The 19,289-nt window shown below is 40.4% G+C and overlaps 1 protein-coding gene across 2 annotated transcripts in view; it reads left to right on the top strand.

Moving 5' to 3' along the window:
• Positions 1 to 1,619: 1,619 nt before the first annotated feature.
• Positions 1,620 to 19,289, top strand: part of SPRED1 (sprouty related EVH1 domain containing 1) — a 111,581-nt gene continuing 93,911 nt past the window's right edge. The window contains exon 1 of one of the 2 annotated variants that reach the window (XM_020806170.3): positions 1,620 to 2,089. In XM_020806170.3, the coding sequence (XP_020661829.1) occupies positions 2,061 to 2,089 (29 nt within the window). In that variant the 5' untranslated portion in view covers positions 1,620 to 2,060. The other variant, XM_078391822.1, reaches the window with a different exon arrangement.

The following is a 19,289-nucleotide window of genomic DNA, read 5'->3' as shown; positions in this document are numbered from 1 at the left end:
CAGTACTGTATATCCCTCCGCTGTGGCTGCGCGCGCGCTTGTGAGGGACTCTCTCTCTCAACCCTTCGAAATTAGTGGCCGAGAAGGGAACTACTTTTAGAAAACTCGTTTGTGCTTGGCTGGAGTAGAAGCAGCGGTGGAGACAAATCGGAGGGGGGGAAGTTTGAGGAGTTGGGGCAGAGAGTACACAGGGTTATTTGGGTGTCCCTTCCCTTCCCCTTCACACACACACCCTTCAGGATAGTCTCTCAACGAAACAAAATCCCAATAGAGGTTCAAACCGTCAGGGAATGTTGTTTTAAAGCCCTCTCAGGGCCAATAGCGTGAAGCCGACTGCGCGCTTCCTTAGGCTTGCTCCAACTTTTGGCGTTTTGGGTGGTTCATTCCGAAGGTAGCCCGCGCCGCCAAGTTCCGAGGGTGGCCGGCAGCGTCTTTCACACAGGAGCAGGAAGAGGAGGCCGGCTTGTTGCTTTGCTACCGCTTTGGGGGTTTCTTTTTGCCCCAACCAAGGATGGTTTGCTCTGCAAGCAAAGCCTGTTTGAGGTTTTTATTCGTGACGGGTTCAGGGGAGCCAAAGGGGACACCCTCCTGTGGCTGCGTGTGAGTGGGAGAACGCGCGTCGCCAACGTACCCCCCCCTCCGCGCGCTTAATTAAGGCTGCTGGCTCCTCCTGCCTTCAGCGAGAACCGCAGACCGGCCGGGCCAGGCGCCTCGGCCGCCGTGTTCCTCCGAGGCACTTTCCTTGAAGCGAAGGGCCTCCTCCGGGCCCTCCTTGTGAGGAAAAGGGAGCGTCCCGGGTTCCCTTCTCCCCGTCCCGGCCTCTTCCCCTTTCTTCAAAAAGAAAGTTCGGAGCCTTTCGAGAGCGCCTTAGGGCCGAAAGCCCGGGCAACGAACGGGGCAATTTGGCAAACACTGCCGCCGCCTCCTCCTCCTCGCCTTCCAGAGTTAGCGGCGGAAGGAGCTTGAAGTCAACGCTTCCGCCCAGTTTTCCCGCAAGGAGGGAGAGAGGCAGGCAGGCAGGCATGCTGCGGGTGGGGCGATGCTACTAAACTTGCTCGTCTTTCTCAGATTCTTCTTCTTTTTGGGTGTGTGTGTGTGGGGAGGGCACCTCTGGCCTTGTTCTTTTCCTTCCCTCTCCTCTCCACAGCCACCAAGCCAGGACGCCCCCGCCCTCCGGCTCCTAACCTTCGGGCTGCTTTAAAACCCAGCACTCCCCCCCCCGCCGCCGCCGCCGCCGCGCGCTGCGTTTCTCCTTTTCACCTTCCCTCCTCCCTCTTCCTCTCGCCTGCCTGCTCGCGGCTGAATTAGTTCCTCTCTCAGCGCTGCCTCTGCTTGCTCCTGGAAAACGTTGCGATTTCTCTCCCCCGCCCCGCGCTTTTATTTTTCTGATTTTTTTTTTTTTTTACGGACGCTGTTGGTGTCTGAAGGAATATATCTATATATACACTATATATATATTTGCCGCTGTTCTTTCCTTCCTGCCCCGGGGCTGGCACCGAAGGGGAGGGGGGGGAGAGAGAGGGGAGGGGGGAGGAGGAGGAAAAGGAAAGGAAGCGAAGGCCAGCCTGAGGAGCCGCTGCATGCTGCAGCAGCGGGAGATGTGGGCTTGTCGTGCCGCTGCAGCGCCAGGACGCGACCAGGGAGCTCGGCTGCCGCGGAGAGATTTTGCTGGGCTCCGCCACCGTCGGCAGCAGCAACAGCCACCCTATTCCCGGTGAAAGGGAACAGAGGAACTGGGATTACCCTGGCTGACGCCGCCGCCGCCAAGCAGGAACTAGTCAAGCCAACTCTTGGACAAACACAAACCCGGTCCCCTTCGCTTCCGTGCTCAAGGAGGAAGAAGACGTGTGCGACGGCGGGGAGGGGGGAGAGAAGCTGTTTGTCAAGCTGCTAGTTTCGAGGGGGGGGGCACTCCAAAGGATTGAGGCCATTCCAGCGGTAGGGTGTGAAGTAGGGGCAGATCGGGGCTTTAACAATGGTGAGGTTTCTGGTGAGCTCCTGCTGCGCCCTGGCTGCCTCGGTGCTGGTCCATCTCCGTATCGGATCACGGTGAGGAAAAAATGAGCGAAGAGACGGCGAATTCTAACGAGTAAGTTGGCTTTCATTTCTGCTTGGTGGGGCTAGGGGGAGCTTGATCGCCTCCATGAATGGACCTGGTCTAGAGATCTCCCTTCTGTCGGTCTTACACAGCTGGCTCGTAGGTTTGTGTTTTAACGCGCGTCGGTGCTTCTGGTTATGTAAACACCTTGGAGGGGTTCTCTGTCTTTCTCCCGTGAGAACTGGTCTTCTTTTGTGGCTTTGGGACATCACGTTAGACCTAATATACGACGGTTGGGGAGGTGGGTGAGAGCGAATGAAACGCACCCTGCCTTTTCTCCCGGACTTGGAGTCGTCTATATCCTACGTTTTAGAAAAGTCCACTTTTCATATGGATGTTTCAAATTGCAAGTAGCGTGTGGGAGCTTCATCCTGTAGGAAACTGCTCCTGAATTTTAATTGGGTGAGTCAGTCCGTGTAAATACAGTGCTAAACCTTCCTCCAAAGCTTAATGTTTTAATGAGCTGTTAGGGTTTTTTTCTCTTTAAGTGGAGGATGGAATGAAGCGAAGATTTAATATAGTTAATGTGCTTAGTTTGGATGAAATCCACGGAGAACATACCTTTTAATATCTACAGGGTTGTGTAGATCTCAAAATAACTGGGAATAATGGAGTCCCAAATCTTATATAGACATATATGGCATTTCTGCATCATACTAGCCTGGTTAATGGTCCTGACCTTTCTGATTTCTACTAAAGAATTAAAAACGTGGATATTGCCTTTGACGCCCAGATCCTGCTCTGTCAGTGGTTATTCTTTTCTGCAGAATGAGTTGCCAGTTAGTCATTTCCCTGGATATAGCTCACAGTAATTGTAGCTCAAATTATAGTGCAGAAGAATTTTTCAGGTGGAACTAGAAGGCTTTTATTACTATTATTAATAGCAAAGGTATTAGTATTATCTCTAGTAGTTAACTTGAATGGAAAGCACAGTTTTTTGCTGTTGGATGGGGAAAGGAACACTTGTCACTTGCATACATTCCTCCAAATAAAACCTTAAGTCCTCAAGAAGGATCGGTAGAAGGAGCAAGGTTCTACGTGTTTCTAAAATTAATGTTTTCATTCCTGAACTAGAAGGTGCTAATATAACATGGATAAATTGTGAATTGCAATAGTCAGATTGCAAAACATTGCATTGAGCTGGTTTGTTACTGTGAAGTGCTGCAGTACTGTGCAACCAAAAGGGAAGCAGCCGCCATATTTTCTTTTTTGTGAATCGTTCTAATTTGCATACCACAGTCTTCATTCATAAAAAAATTAAACCTACGCCACCTTTCACATTCTTTGGAACCTGACTTGCAAGGAATGGAATTTTTTGCACGGCAACAGAAAAAAGTCAGTAGCCTTGAATGTTAGGATTTTCTGGTTTCTTATGTTGAAAAATACTGTTCTCTGCTTGTTGACACTGTTATGTGGGAAATATCGGCTGTGGGGGGGAAGTGCGGGGAGCACGTGATGCACTCCATTCATAAAATACCTGTCTGGCCATTCAGTGCAGTACACTGTGTCTGTATCAAGCAACTTTCATATTAGACTTGGCTGCTAAGAAAGGCATGATTTTTAAGCAGGGTGTGTAGAGAAACACCACCTTGCTAGCCAGTGTATAAAAAGAATGTGCATTTAAAAGAAGAACAGAGGACATATCTTAAGGAAGCAGTAGCGTCACTGTGGGATCTCATAGTGGCTTCTACAAAACTGTAGAATTTTCTAGTAGAAGATGGCACATCAGAGACTAGCAGTAGTTATAAAATGATGACAGATGATGGGAAAATCTAGCTGAAAAGAAGAATAAATAGTTTGTCCTATTTCCTTGTGTTAATTTACATCCTGTTGCTAATAGTCTCTGTATGTACATGTCTCATCTTTTAATTGAAAAATAATAATATAATACGTAGATTAGAATTTTAGAAGACGCCCTTGTTACCTTCCACTCAGCATTCAAAAGCTAATAAATGTGATCTTAATGATATAAATTATCTTGATTAGTCACAAAACCAAACTGAATCTAGTAGAAGGCTTTATTGTGCCTCCTGATCATAAATTTCTGAACAAAAAGCAACGGATGGTATTCTTTGGACATTACAGGAAATAGGAATGCATGTTTTTCTGTGAACTTCAAAGGTCAGGGTGAGAAAATGTTAACAAAACATTTGTTTATGGTATTTAAAATGCTCTGCTTTGTTCAAAGGGCTTTCTTCAATGAATTGTTCATCCGTTTTGTGTATATGCAAGATACAGAAATATAACAGAGGAAAATGCTCGAACAGTTCTTCCCATTCTTACAGATTTGGTTTCTCCTTCAGGAATTGTCCCATTCTAGTTGCTGGTCAATTTCTATATTTTTCTTGATTATAAAGCCGTATTCCCTGTTTTGTGTAGCATTTGAACGTTTAAAAATGATTTTTATTAACTTTATACCGTATATTGGAAAATGCAGTAAAGTGTTGCAGCTACAGTTGCTTCTATCCATGCTTAACATAGCTTTCTGTTAAAATATGGCAACCTGTAATTCACAATATTCACACTGAAAATCTATTCTAATGAAATGTGAAATATATTGTCCTTATTGGGCACAAGTTGTCATTGAAATATAGATCTGTCAGCAATGAAATTAGAACTCTAGAGGCATTCTAAGAGAGCTAGGTCTCAGTGCATTATACACATGTTTGCATGTGCCAGAGATAACTTTGGCTTGTCATTCACACTTGGTGTATGTTTCCCTGTAAGGACTCTGTACATTGTTTTTTTGTTGGGTTTTTGTTTTGTTTTTTAATTATTTTCACTTAATCAGCTCATTTATTTTCAGTTTTCACAACTTGAAATTATTTTTATCATATCAGAAAATAACAAAGTTCTACCACCCATCTATCTGTTGTAAAAATGGTTGAAAATAGTTTAACAGCTTATGTGAAAGTATACATCATTTGCTAGCAGTTGCAAGGTCAACTGATCAACTTTGCTTAGCATGTTTTTTATCTTGTTTTAAATGTCTTAGGCTTTAGGCAGCTTAATGCCTTCTGTTGCTTGGTTGGTAGAGTAAAAGGACTACTAATGTTTTTATTTGTATAGATAACTACGAGAACTTAACTATTATGAATAGATGGTAACTATAAATGTGAATGAACACAATATTTTTCCAAATGCACATCAAATTTGACTATTTTGGTTTCTGTTGTTGACATGACACTAAATGTTGTCATAGTATTTTGCATTATTTTAAAATACAGACTTTAGTTAGTAGAAGAAATTATGAGAAATTGCTTTGGGACTCAAGATAGCTGTAATGTGTTTCTGGTCTTGTTCTGATCTCAAGTCATTTACATAATAATCACAGAAAAGGTGCCACCTGAAGATAGTTGCTTTAAATTAATTAATAAAATGCCCATATGCTTTCATATATGTTAACAGTAAAATGATTTTATGCTAGTCCATGAGAGTGCCACTTCAGCTATTTGTTCTCCACATGCAGGCTACCCCTCTACACTTTTGTAGACCACATAGAGAAAATTTAGCCATTGGGATTCTGCTCAGGATGAGCATGATGACAGGCCTTGACCACTGCCTTATATTTCTCATAGGATAGAAGGCAGATGAATCTGGCCTTCAGTTAAATGTGGCTTTCCTATCTGTTCCTGCAAGAAGAAACACGCTAGATTCTCTTGTGCAGTGTCAGAGATCTGGTGCTTGTATTGTAGTGGTAAGACTACAAGCAGGCGAAGAAATATGAGAGCTTCAGGTTCTGAGGGTAAATCAAGCTTTTCAGTGGCTTGCTACTTGGATTGGGGCTAGTTTCACTTCGTAGGCTGCTTTTCTCATGTTGACTGCCCAGGGTTTCTTCTTGGCTTAATGCTGCAGATATTTTGTAAAGACAGAATAGTGCTTAGTGTATATTTGCAGAAAAATCAGTTTTGTGAAACTACAGGGACATTGTTAATAATGAAATGTAAATTGAAATATACTTTTCATAAAGTAATAACTTCATATTCAGGCACTGAAATATTCTATTTTTTCGAGCCTCAATACATTTCAGGAACATAAATAGATATAATAAATACATATATAATGAATACAGACACAACTATAACAAAAACAGAATTAGACGATTTGGAGGTAGCTAAATCAAGTTCAAAATATGTGAAAACGCTGAAAAAAATGTTTGCATTTATCACTTATGTGTGAAATCCACCATGATAAAGCAGTGATCCATCTTCAGTATGTGAGCATTTTGTAATGAAACATCTGTGAATTAAATGTTATACATGGAGAATTTGCATTCTGTGAGGAAATAATGTATTTCTCAATATGTTAACACAATACAAATAATAGGTGTATAATAATATTCTTTGTCTTTGTAATAGTAAACTATTTTAATTGTATTGGAATCTCTTTTTCAATATATAAAAGGAGTCAGCATTAAATAAATTGAAACATACATGATACTGACGGGTGTTTTCTTGCTTGTTTTGCCTGCCTGCTTGTTTGTTTAGTGCAGCTCACAAAGGACGAAGAATTGTTTCTCAAAAGAACTTCACTCAGTGAATTGTAAATGCAAAATAGCAAACAGAGAGAGAATTCATTAGAAGATGATGAGCAGGGAGGTGGTAGCTGAAGTAGAAGGACATGAAAAATGGAGATTAGAAAAAGATTTTAGAAATAATATTTAAATAGCTGAGACAGTGAAAACAGAGAAACCTCAAGGCAGGTTTATTATTATTTTTAATTGTCTAGAAAAGAATTTAGGATGCAAATTGTTCTATCGGAAAGTGAACAAGTGGCATAAACAACAATTTACAAACATTGGCCTCAGTCTGTTGGATTTTGATAAGGCTTTATGCAGTTTTATGATGGCTTGTAGTTAATGTAATTGGAAATACAGAATAATGATCAGAAAATTGTAAATTGTGAGTATAAGTAGAAATATTAAATATAAGTAATAATCTTCCAATATTCCATGGATGTTTGTATGCAGTATGCGAAAATAACCACATGCTATATCATGATCTGGTGGAAAATTCAGGGTTAGAAGAATTTCAGGAAACAAATTTGATATGTATGCACAAAATCATGGTTTTCTGAAAAATAGCCCTTCTTGCAGATAATACCTACAACTTTACAATTTGCCCTATCATATGATTCATAGGTTTGTAATGATTTGGTGTTGGCTAGTATTCCAGTGCTGGGCTCCATGATCACTGCAGATGGTGACAGCAGCCACGAAATTAAAAGATGCCTGCTTCTTGGGAGGAAAATGACGAGAAACATAGACAACATCTTAAAAAGCAGAGATATAACCTTGCCTACAAAGGTCTGCATAGTCAAAGCTATGGTTTTTCCAGTAGCGATGTATGGAAATGAGAGCTGGACCATAAAGAAGGCTGACCACCGAAGAATTGATGCTTTTGAATTGTGGTGCTGGAGGAGACACTTGCAAGTCCCCTGGACTGCAAGCAGAACAAACCTATCCGTTCTGAAGGAAATCAACCCTGAGTGCTCACTGGAAGGACAGATCCTAAAACTTAGACTCCAATACTTTGGCCATCTTATGAGAAGAGAAGACTCCCTGGAAAAGACCATGGTGATGGGAAAGTGTGAAGGCAAGAGGATAAGGGGACGGCAGAGGACGAGATGGTTGGACAGTGTCATCGAAGCGACAAGCATGAATTTGACCCAACCCTAAGATGCAGTGGAAGAGAGGAGGGCCTGGCGTGCTCTGGTCCATGGGTTCACGAAGAGTCAGATACGACTTAATGACTAAACAATGAAGTATTCCAGTGTTGGTCCCCTAGCACATATACCCCACCACATATGTAACTGAATGCACAAACCTTTCAGATATACCAATGAAATGTTACAGATATAAAATTGGCATTTGAAGAAGATTTCAGGTATATGAAGTGGAAGTAAAGATATAGGAATCCCTGCCCACTCCTGTTATTTTGCATGACTGTTATTTCTTGGCAAATACATTATTTCCATAGATTGCTTCAAATCTTTATATAGAGTCTATGTGTGTATTTTTACGAGTTTCCTGTATAGGGGTATAAATTGAAATACGTATGCCCATTTAAACATAGGTTATTTCAAATTCTGTGAGTATAGTGTTGGTTTTAGAGAGAAGATTCCTTGAAAAAGACCTTAATGTTAGGAAAGTGTGACGGCAAGAGGAGAAGGGGACGACAGAGAATGAGATGGCTGGACAGTGTCTGTGAAGCAACCAACATGAATTTGACACAACTACGGGAGGCAGTGGAAGATAGAAGGGCCTGGCATGCTCTGGTCCATGGGGTCACAAACAGTCGGACACGACTCAACGACGACGACAAGTGTTGGTTTTGCACACCAGGCTATGAATGGGACCAATAGTACATTAAGGAAGTGGAACAAATGCCTCAGGCAGCATGTTTGAGATATTCTGAAGACGCATGAAATATATATTATTTACTTTGTTGTTACTGTATTTTTATTTCAGGGTTAGGAGATATATCTGAAGTTTTCTGCTTTAGATGCCAAAATAACTTGACAGACCAATGGTGCTATCTACACTGACTGGAGAAAAATAGCACCAATGACTGTGTTTTCTCAAGCAGCAAGAGATCCTGAACATGTCTTGCCATTAAAACAATCCTAAAAAGTGATAGTTTCACTGAATAGTGGGACTTACTTTTGAGTAAATGTTTAAAAGATTGCAGTACACGTAATCCATTTCACTAAGTAAATTTAGGCTAGGTATAGTGATTAGTCCAAACTGTCTACACAGGAATGTTAGCTTAAAATAGGAGTTTGGAGAACCATGTACATTCCTATAGGAAGAGTGGTACATAAATAAACGAAATGATGTTTATTTTTATACTGCAAGAAAGATTATATGTTTTGTAAATGTTAATAGTATTGATATTAAAAAGAGTTACATTTCTCAGTATTTTGGGATCAGTCTTAATAACTCAGAATGTTCAAAATATTCCTCATTGAGAGGAATTAGGGAGAGCACTGAAGATTTTGTTGGAAATGACATGATCACCTGTAAGATCTTTCATCTGGACCCCTAGTTTGTAGTTTATATGATTGTAAAAAGTCTAGCTAAGTGAGATACATCTTTGTGCTTCGTTTTTTTTTAAATTATATATTATAAACCAATGGTAGCAATCTGTTGGTGAATGGAAGAACTTTGTGTTCTTTTCTTTTGTCCTTTTAATGAATGATCTATAACAGTGGTTTTTATTATGTGATAAACTAAATTTTTCTTGTTTTTCTTACCTTAATCTCACTGACTTTTTTTTAGAAGTGTGATGTTGTGGATAGAATCATTTCCTTAAATACAAAGATGCATTTATTTATAAAGAAAGAACCCAATTATTGAGTTAGAGGCATATGTAGTATTCAGTTTGCACTGTTTGGAACAGCTTGATTTTTTCCTTCTGGAGTTATATTACATTTGTTTTAGTTGCAGCCATCTACATTTAAAGGCTGGCATTAGTAAAAATATTATCATTAAGCTCGGCATGAGTCTTGTCGGCATCGGGTGACTTGTGCTGTTGGCCTCAGCTTTGGCAAGCTAATGCTGTCAGTGATCATTATGGTAGGCAGTTTATTGTTTTAGACATCTGGTTGTGAAGATAGATTGGGTGTGTGTGTGTGACCAGAATACTGCTTGTTTATGCAATTGCATATGTATTCTCTCTCATGCAGATTCACCTTCATGTACTTGGTTGCAAAATCAGGTGCAGGATCACAGTGCAGTGTGTTATGTAAAGGGGAGCTAGCAGGAAGGAAAAACTGCTATACAAATATCCTTCCACTTGAGGTCTTTCTCCCACTGCATTTTTGCCACTCTGAAAGCACATTTGATAATTTAGATGTTTAATTCCTTGTGAGAAGAGAAGGATTTTATGTCCCAGCCTTCCTGAAAGCATAGTTGGTGAGCAGGCTCAGATATATGCCTTAGCACAAAGCCATAGTCATAGTCCAGCCATTATTTTTGTATAGTTAATCTTCTGTACTCTGGACAGGCTTGTGCTGGAAGCATCTTTCCACCTAGAACTGAGGTCTTCTCAATGCTTAGGAACAGTCTGGTTTTGTAATGAAATTTGATCAGTTCACATACTTCATGTACTTTTGTACCTTTTGAGGGCTGTGGTCTTTGAGATTATTCACAATTTCTGTTTACATCTATTCAGTTTTTTAGTTTGTTTACACACTGCCCAACTAGCAATGGCTTTGGAGCAGTTTACAAATATGTAGACAGATATAGGTAGTAAAACTTACAGATATTACAATAACAACAAATAAAGCAGCCAAAGAATATCAAAAAATATCAGAACACTAAGGTACTGAAATGTTGCACAAAGCCAGTTATAAAACCTAAAATTAAGTGGTTTCTGAGTATGTGCCCTAAACTTAAAACTTGTTACTAGTTGCTCTCGTACCATATTGCAGGCTTCTGCTGATTCTTCTGTTCGCCTGTATTGGGAAAATGTATTTTCTAGCTAGTTTAAGCAAATTAAGTTCCATTAAAAGTTGTGGGAGAGATTTATCACATGCTCAATATAGTTCTACAATGTGCTTAGCTTTGGGCATAATTGTGCTTATTATTGCAAGTTATGACTGATAGCATTTTTTATATTTGGCTCTTTGAAGGGCAGGAGCCAAAATACGGGAGTCAGTGACCCAGCTTATGCTGAATTAAAAACTGTTGAGCACAGTGATATTCAGTAGAAAATGAGAACAAAGTACTTAATGCTTAAGATGCATAAACCCTGCAGTATGGGGGAAGTATTGCATTAATAGTTTTTGACTGTACTTTCCCGTGTAACTGAATTATATCTATGAGGAATAGATCAAATATTCAAAGTTAAGCATAGAAAACTCAAACTAGATTATTTCCAGTGTGTTAGTTAAGCTAATATCAACTGAAAACTGCCATTTTTACTATCATAAGATTAAACTTTTTTTTAAACTGTGTACATGTACCTTTAAGTATTCATGTAATGTTGCTATGGTAATGGAAAAATTTCTGCATAGTTAACAAGCCAGTGTCAGGTAATGGAGGGTTTGTAAAAAGAAGTTCAGTTAAGCATTTGCCTAAGGCACTGAAAAACAAGTTGCCCATAAAAGCTACATACATATATACCTGAAAAAACTCACCCTCTTTTTGATGGAATTAGATTTATACCACTTATGCCATCTTCTGATGTGCTAATTGATATTATTAGACTGGAAGGTTCCTCAGTAGGCAAACACCTGAGGTGGGGGAATTGCTGCTGGAAGTCTTTATTTCTTTCCTACCTTAAAGAAGTGTTATGCAACATGCTTCATTACATGCTAGCAGTGCACAATAATAAAATGAAAACTCAGTTTTCAAAAATAGTTTTGCAGTTACATTTGGTTACTACAAACATTTGAATGTACATGCAGATGTATGTTTCATTTCAAACAAAAGATAATGGGAAATTTTTGAATGCTTACAGTTCACAATATTCTTAATTGTTTAATACGATGCTGTGTTTCCTCAAAAATGTGTGCTTGATGCCATTGGGCATGGTTAAACAGTATAACTATGGTTAAGGCTAACTACATTTCACTTGCAAGAAGGTTTGGCATGCTGCATTGCCAGGCGTGAAAATACAGTCTGGCAGAGCTGCCCTATGGAGATTGGGGGGAGTGTTGCAAAAGAACCACCAGATCCTGCCTATTGGGATTGTGCTGGCCAAAATATGGACAGGTGTTTAACCTCCTGTTTTAATGGCTTTTACCAGTTATTGTTTCTTTTTCTTTTTAATTCCCATTTCTTTCTATTTGTTTATAGAATTGTGAACTTTTTATTAATAGATAAAAAGATTTTATAAAAATATTATAAAACAAACAAATAAAAACTGCACAAACCATAAGAGGAATCAGAGTAGTTATATGGGGGAAGTCTGTGCAAACAGTTCTGTTTTCAGTGGATATTTAAGAATGAGAGAAGAAAGTACCAGCCTCTTGGACCACAAGAGGACAGAGTAATCCAGTGAGTGAATGCCCATTGGATGCAGTGTTAACCACAAAACTTTGAACTCAAAAGCAAGTAGGCAATCAGAGCACTGTTTGAATAGGACAGCAAACAAATGCAGCAGCTCAAAGGCTGGTAAACCTTTCTGCCCTTTTGGAGGCATCTGAGAAATAAGGCAACTCTTAGATTTGGGGGGGTTCCAAGGCTCCCCTTTCTCCCCTGCCGCCAATGCAGCAGCAGCATGATGGAGTTGCTGCTGCCACAATGAGAGAATCTCTGCTGGTGGATTTCTCTGCCTGATAAGAGGGAAGTCTAGCATCTTAACTGTTCCTCTTCCCTGAGTGCACCCTACTGGGTAGTGGGTGTTCAATGGAATGGTACATGGTCAGGGCTTGAAAAAGCCACTCGTATGTGACAAGTGAAAAAATGCTGCTTGATGAGCCACAGCTCCCTCCCTCCCTCCCTCCTTACTCTCAGTCTCTCTCCCTCATCCTGCAGTTCCTCCCCTTCCCATTCCAAAAGGAAAAGCAGCCCTCTTCTCTGGAGAAGAGAGTTTGAGCGGCACATAGATATACAGTGGTGCCTTGGCCTATGAATGTTCCTACTTATGACCATTTCAAGTTATGACCAGCTCCAGCTGCAAAATTTTGCTTCTACAGTACTTGCGACTGGAGCTTCCACTTAGGAACAGAAAGAGGCAGAGGGAAAAGGCGGGAAATTCAAATTGCTAACTATAGGTGGTGACAAGTCTGCTTCTTTGTAGCTCTTTCACCCCAGCAGTTAGAGAATGTGCATTGACGACTTGGGACTACCTCCTTCTGCTTCTGAATGAGTGTGTGTGTGTATGTTTGCAGGGAGGCTTTGGGCTGCCTGGTAAGGTAAAATGCTGCTTTCTGCTTTAAAAAACTGTTCTGGGTGTTTTTGCAGCATGGTTTTGAGCTGGGGGGGTTATGTTTCTGTGCTGTGATGGGTCTTGGGGGGTTTGTTTGTTGGGTTTCCCCCCCATTTCCGATGAGTCTTGGGGGGGTTGTTGCTTTTTGGAGTGTTTTTTCCCATTTCCGATGGGTCGTGGGAAGTTGGTTGGTTCCTGGGGGGATTCCCCATTTCCAATGGGTCCTGCATGCTTCCCTTGCTTTTTCCTTTGTTTTCTTTGCATTTCCGTCCTGCCTCCTTTGTTCTCTGTGCATTTCCGATCTGCTCCGTTTGTTTTCTGTGCATTTCCAGTAGGTCTTGCACGCTTGTTTGCTTTTCTTTTTTCCCTTCCTTCAGCTGGAAGGGATTAATCGTGTTTCCAATGAGTCTTGCAGTGATTTATTTAGTTATTTATTTGGTGATTCCCCCTCCCTTTAGCCGGAATGGATTAATTGCATTTCAGTGCATTCCTATGGGAAATGGTGCGTCGACATATGCCCATTTTGAGTTATGTCCATCTCCCGGAACGGATTATGGTCGTAAGTGGAGGCACCACACCACTCTATAGTTCTTCAGGAGAATGTAGAGTAGTCCCATGCTGGAGAATATGAAGATTCCCTACTCCCAATTCCAACCGAATGACCTGGCTCCTTAAGAGGCCAAGCCTTTTGCTTTCAGTTTTATTTTTGCTGGAGACATTCAAAAAAAGGCATTCAAAATACAAGCTTAATGACCTCACAGACACGCAGGTAATAAAACAACCCAAGTCTGAGGGTATATTTATTTTGGGTTTGTACGCATTGTTATGTAGAAAGTGCCTCGTTTAAATTTTAATTTAAGTTTAAACATAAATTACAAGGCTATAGTCCGGTCATGCTGACTGGTGAAATTTTTGACTGACTTGTGAGACATTCTAAATTTTTACAAGCCCTGTACATGGTTATGCTCCTGATCTTTTCAACTGTAGTTGAGAGACCAAAATGTTAGATACACAGTTTGGGCAGAGAAAGACTGGAGTTTTGATAATGATTTACTTTTCACATGAACTGATGCAGGTTTTTTTCACTAAATAATGTGTGGGAAGGATGAATTCAAATTCATATTTTGGCATAAAAGTACTTTGAGGGTTTAAATCAGTAGTTTTCTTCCAAGTCCTGTTGATTGATTTTCCTAACTTCTGATGAAGTAGATCTAGCTTACCATTGGTAAATGGAAATATTTTAAAAAATCTAAATACGCTAATATTGCATTTGTTATGATATTACAAAGTAATGTGGTTTTTAAAAGGCTTTTGTGTAATTCTGTTCTCTCTGACAATTCTGAGACTTAAACAGGTTGCAGTACTCACTAAAATGTGTTTGTTCATAACTTCCTAAGATTATGGGCCTTCAGCAATGTATGATGGCATGGAGATCAACTTACACAATAGTGGGGCTAAAACAAACACCCAAGTTGTTTTGGGGCTTTTTTTTAATGCAGATGGTATAGTTCAGTGGATTGTAGTTCATGGCTATGGACCCAGGGGCTAGGTGTTTGAATCCCCAGTGTTCCTCCCAGGAGAGGGCCAGCCATAATACTTAGAACATGTGTGGCTAACAAGGTTACATGCCCTATACCCCAGGCAGCCTTGGACAGTCTTGTGTAGTCTGCACAGTCCTATATCACTACCAGAAGGAGGAGCTGATGAATGCCCTGATCAGCCATTCTATAGTATCTGAATGTGCAGGAAAAATCAGGAAAGGCCACATGATCATGGAAACAATACAAATGAAATGTAAAATACAAATGAACTTTAAGGTATCATAGAATGACTGATCAGGGCATCAGCTGGGCACCAGACAAGCAGCACTTCATGCTAAAGAACACATCCACCAGGTAGAACCATTTATTTGGCTTTAATTTGGTTTAAATCGACTATTCCTGGTGGTTTAAGTAAATTCCTAATCCCAGCTCTGTTAGAGGAAGCCCATGCTCCTGAGCATTCTTCCCTCCCCTAGCCAAAAAGGAATTCTTTGAATTTCAAAAAGGCAGAAAGTGGGGAGTGGGGGTGGGACAGATTGCTGACTGTCTTCTGTTTTAAGAGATGGCCCATACATTTCAAACTGCTAGCTGAAGAGAAGCTTTGAAACACTCCATATTGCAGTTCTCTCCATTTAAGAAGTGAACCTGGCCTGAACATCACCAGCTATGTGAATCTGGGACATTAGTAGGCATCCTTCAGTCTCGAGAGACTATGGTAATGTGCTCTGAATAGAGGACTTGGAACAACGTCTAGTGTGGCTGAGAAGACCAATTCAAGAGTGACAATCTCTTCCATACTTAAGACAATCTGTCCTCTGTCCTGCTCCCTGATTTTGCTGGTTTCGGGACTGCCTCATTGCCTCAGCCGGCTGAAAAGTGTCTCTTCAAATTGGGAGAGGCCATGCTATACCGCCAGTCTCCAGGCTGAATGCTCAGACGTCACATTTGTTGAGGTCCATTCATAAGGCCCGCAGATCCCGCTTGCAGATATCCTTGTATTGCAGCTGTGGTCTTCCTCTGGGGTGCTTTTCCCGCACTAATTCTCCGTACAGGAGATTTTTCTGAATCCGATTATCAGCCATTCTCACAACATGCCCAAGCCAACATAGACATCACTGTTTCAGTAATGTGTACATGGGAAATAAATAACAACACGTAAATTTTGAACTACCCAAAAGAACACGATGCACAGCCTTGAAGAAGACGATGTGTCATTGAAAGCTTGCTGTTTGTTTGTTTTTTTCTGTTCTATATTCTTAATGGTTGACTAAAGTTATCACCTGTTTCTGCATTTGTATTATTACAATCAAGAGAACAATGTTTTCAGTCTATAGAAGGCATATATGTACAGTGGGGTCTCTACTTAAGAACTTAATCCGTATTGGAAGGTGGTTCTCAAGTTGAAAAGTTCTTATGTTGAATCTGCATTTCCCATAGGAATGCATTGAAAACCATTTAATCCGTATCTGCTCTTTTCCGTCCATAGAAACTACAGTGGAACCTCTACTTAAGAACTTAATCCGTTTTGGAATGGTGTTCTTAAGTTGAAACGTTCTTAAGTTGAAGCAAAATTTCCCATAGGAATGGACTGAAAACCAATTAATCCGTTCTGGCTGTTTTTTTGTTATGTAGAGGTGTGTTCGTACATTGAAGCATTAGTTCCCATAGGAACTAATGCAAAGCTAGTTAATACGTACTCTACCACTAGGGGGAGAATTTTTTTTAACCTAAGATGACCTAAGGTTAAAAAAAGAGCAGGAAAGGCTTTTTTTCCTGTTCTTATCTTGGATTTCTGTTCTCAAGTAGAAGCAAAATTTAGCAAATGGAGCTGTTCTTAAGTTGGATTGTTCTTAAGTAGAGACGTTCTTAAGTAGAGACCCCACTGTACATGTGTTGTTTTTTGTTTTGTTTTGTTTTTTATTTTTTGCAACATGGCATATCATAACAGAAGCCAGTTGTTTGAAACATCAGTTACAAGACACATTATTGTGCAATAAACTGGAAGAGGGAGATTTCACAAAAGCCTAGTGAAGAGCAGATGAACTTCTCAATTTGTAGCCAGAGGAAAAGGATCTCGTGTAGTTTATATAACAGGCTTAATAGAAGAGTCCTCCAAATACTTGTGGTCAAGTGTTGCTAAAAGCTATTTATCAGTCAAACTAGCTGGGGCTCTGGTGGAGTTGGTTTTCAGATGTAAACAGCTCAGTTACTTCATCTGGGAAATCAGTAGCATCCATGCACACTTCCACAGTCTTGTATATAAAGCTGGCTGGAGTCAAAACACCTACCTGTAGAGTTAGGGTTCAGGAGTTCAATCACCCAGTGTGTCTCCTGGGAGACAAGCCAGCCTGTGTAGGCATGGGCAAGCTACACAGTCATAATTTATCCCTAGAAGAAAGGAGTGCTTAAATCGCTCTGCATATTTTATACCTAGAAAGCCATGAGAAAAGTTGTCAGAACTTAGAATTGACTTCCTACAAATGAATGTAGAAAAAATTTATCCTTCATAGCCATTCAGGTACTAGTAAAAGGATTTGTATACATCATTTTGACTGATAATTATTGGTACCATTGTCATTTTAACAGTACATGTCATCCTCTTTTTATTGTTTCATCTTGTATCCAGCCCCATTATTTATTTTTATATTTGTATAAACAGACAAAAACACAAGAAAAATGAGTCCTAAAGGCTTTCCTGTAGGTTGCAGCAGTGGAGCTGGATGGATGGTATCCTATTCACTTGGTAACACATTCCAGAGATGTAGATCTTACCCACTGTAAATAAGGCCCTCTTACTTATACCTACCAAGCTGTCTGTTTCTTAGTATATGTTTCAATAAGTCTGAGTAACAATCCTGGTCACAAAGTGTACACCTTCACAATTTCAGTCAATGTGTACATTCTATAAACTTTCTAGCTGAAACTACATGTTGCAAGTTTTTAACTTTGGTTAGTCCTTCCAAATGATTTAACATTGGTCTGACTTCATCAGATATCAGAAATGGTCAGCAATTTTATCCTTGGGTTGGGGAAGAGAGTAAATACAGTAAACAATATAAGCTGAGGATTAAATAAGTTTTTACAACACACTGTCATCTAGGGAATCATTCTCAGAAATGCAATATCCATACACATTTGGCCTATGCAGATGAGATGTATAATATTTGTACTGATTATTGGTTTGGTTGGCTCTTACCCTGGTTTAGTTTAGAGTATGTGTACATATCAATATGTTGGCAAAATTAAAAGGCAGGGGAACAAAAAAATGGGAAAGGGTAAAATAATGTGACACTTTAAAAAACTAACATATTTATTTCAGTGTTTGCTGTTGCGAATCAAGCCACTTCTCAAGGTACATTGGTGCCTCAATTTACAACCATAATCCGTTCCAGAAGATGGACGTAGATCAAAATGGTCATAAGTTGAAGCATCATTTCCCAAAGGAATGCATTGAAATGCAATTAATTCGTTCCAACCGAAGGAAAAGAATCACCAAAAAAAAATCACTGCAAGACTAATTGGAAATGCAATTAATCCCTTCCGGCCGAAGGAAGGGAAAAAAGAAAAGCAAACAAGCGTGCAAGACCCATTGGAAATGCACAGAAAACAAACGGAGCCCATCGGAAATGCACAGAGAACAAAGAGGGCAGGTCGGAAATGCAAAGAAAACAAAAGAAAAAGCAAGGGAAGCATGCAGGAAATGGGAAATCCCCCCAGGAACCAACCAAACCCCCAAGACCCATTGGAAATGGGGGGAGCAAAAAATGAAACAAATCCCCCCAAGACCCATCAGAAATGGGAGGGAAAAACCCAAAAAGCAACCACCACCCCCAAGACCCATCGGAAATGGGGGGCAAGCCAAAAAACAAACAACACCCCAAGACCCATCGGAAATGGGAAAAACACTCCAAAAAGCAACAAAAAACCCCAAGACCCATCGGAAATGGAGGGGGAAAAACAAAAAAAAACCCAAGACCCATCACAGCACAGAAACATAACCCCCCCCAGCCCAAAACCATGCTGCAAAAATACCCAGAACAATTTTTAAAAAGCAGAATACAGCATTTTACCTTACCAGGCAGCCCAAAGCCTCCCTGCAAACTCACGTACATGCTCACTCAGAAGCAGAAGTGAGGCAGTCCCAAGCCTCCTCCGATGCACACTCTAACTGCTGGGGTGAAAGAGCTACGAAGGAGCAGCCTCGTTGCCACCTACAGTTAGCAATTTTAATTTCCTGGCTTTCCCCCCGCCTCTTTCTTTTCCTAAGTGGAAGCTCCAGTCGCAAGTAGAAGCAAAATTTTGCAGCCATAGCTGGTCATAACTCGAAATGGTCGTAAGCAGGGATGGTCGTAAGTCGAGGCAGCACTGTATATAAATAAGAGTTTTGATCCACAAACACTCACATTGAAATAAATCTGTTTATGTGCCACAACCTTTTATTCCTTTTCCTCTCCTTTTCCCCTTTAATTTGGCCAATGTACTAAGAGAAACTTAACATTGCTAATTATTTAGATATTGCTACATGTCAGTATGTAATCTTCAGATGAAACCCCCCCTATACCTGATTTGGTCTGGAGTGGAGAAATGATCCAGAGTGGATTTGGAGGTTGGGGCATGGTGGAGAGAAAAGGGCAGGTAAAATCTCTCACACAAGCAGACTGACTTGCACAAATTAGAGTGGGTCATAATTTTAACTTTTTTAAAATGATGACATTGTTAGATGTAACGGAGTGAGTCCTCATGATTATCTTTATGATATTTTGTTTGCTCTTG

The sequence above is a fragment of the Pogona vitticeps genome, chromosome 1 (genome assembly GCF_051106095.1).
Source record: "Pogona vitticeps strain Pit_001003342236 chromosome 1, PviZW2.1, whole genome shotgun sequence".
NCBI classification, from domain to species: Eukaryota; Metazoa; Chordata; class Lepidosauria; order Squamata; family Agamidae; genus Pogona; species Pogona vitticeps.
Note: the sequence above shows the minus strand (reverse complement) of the source record. Positions and strands in the feature narration are given on the sequence as shown.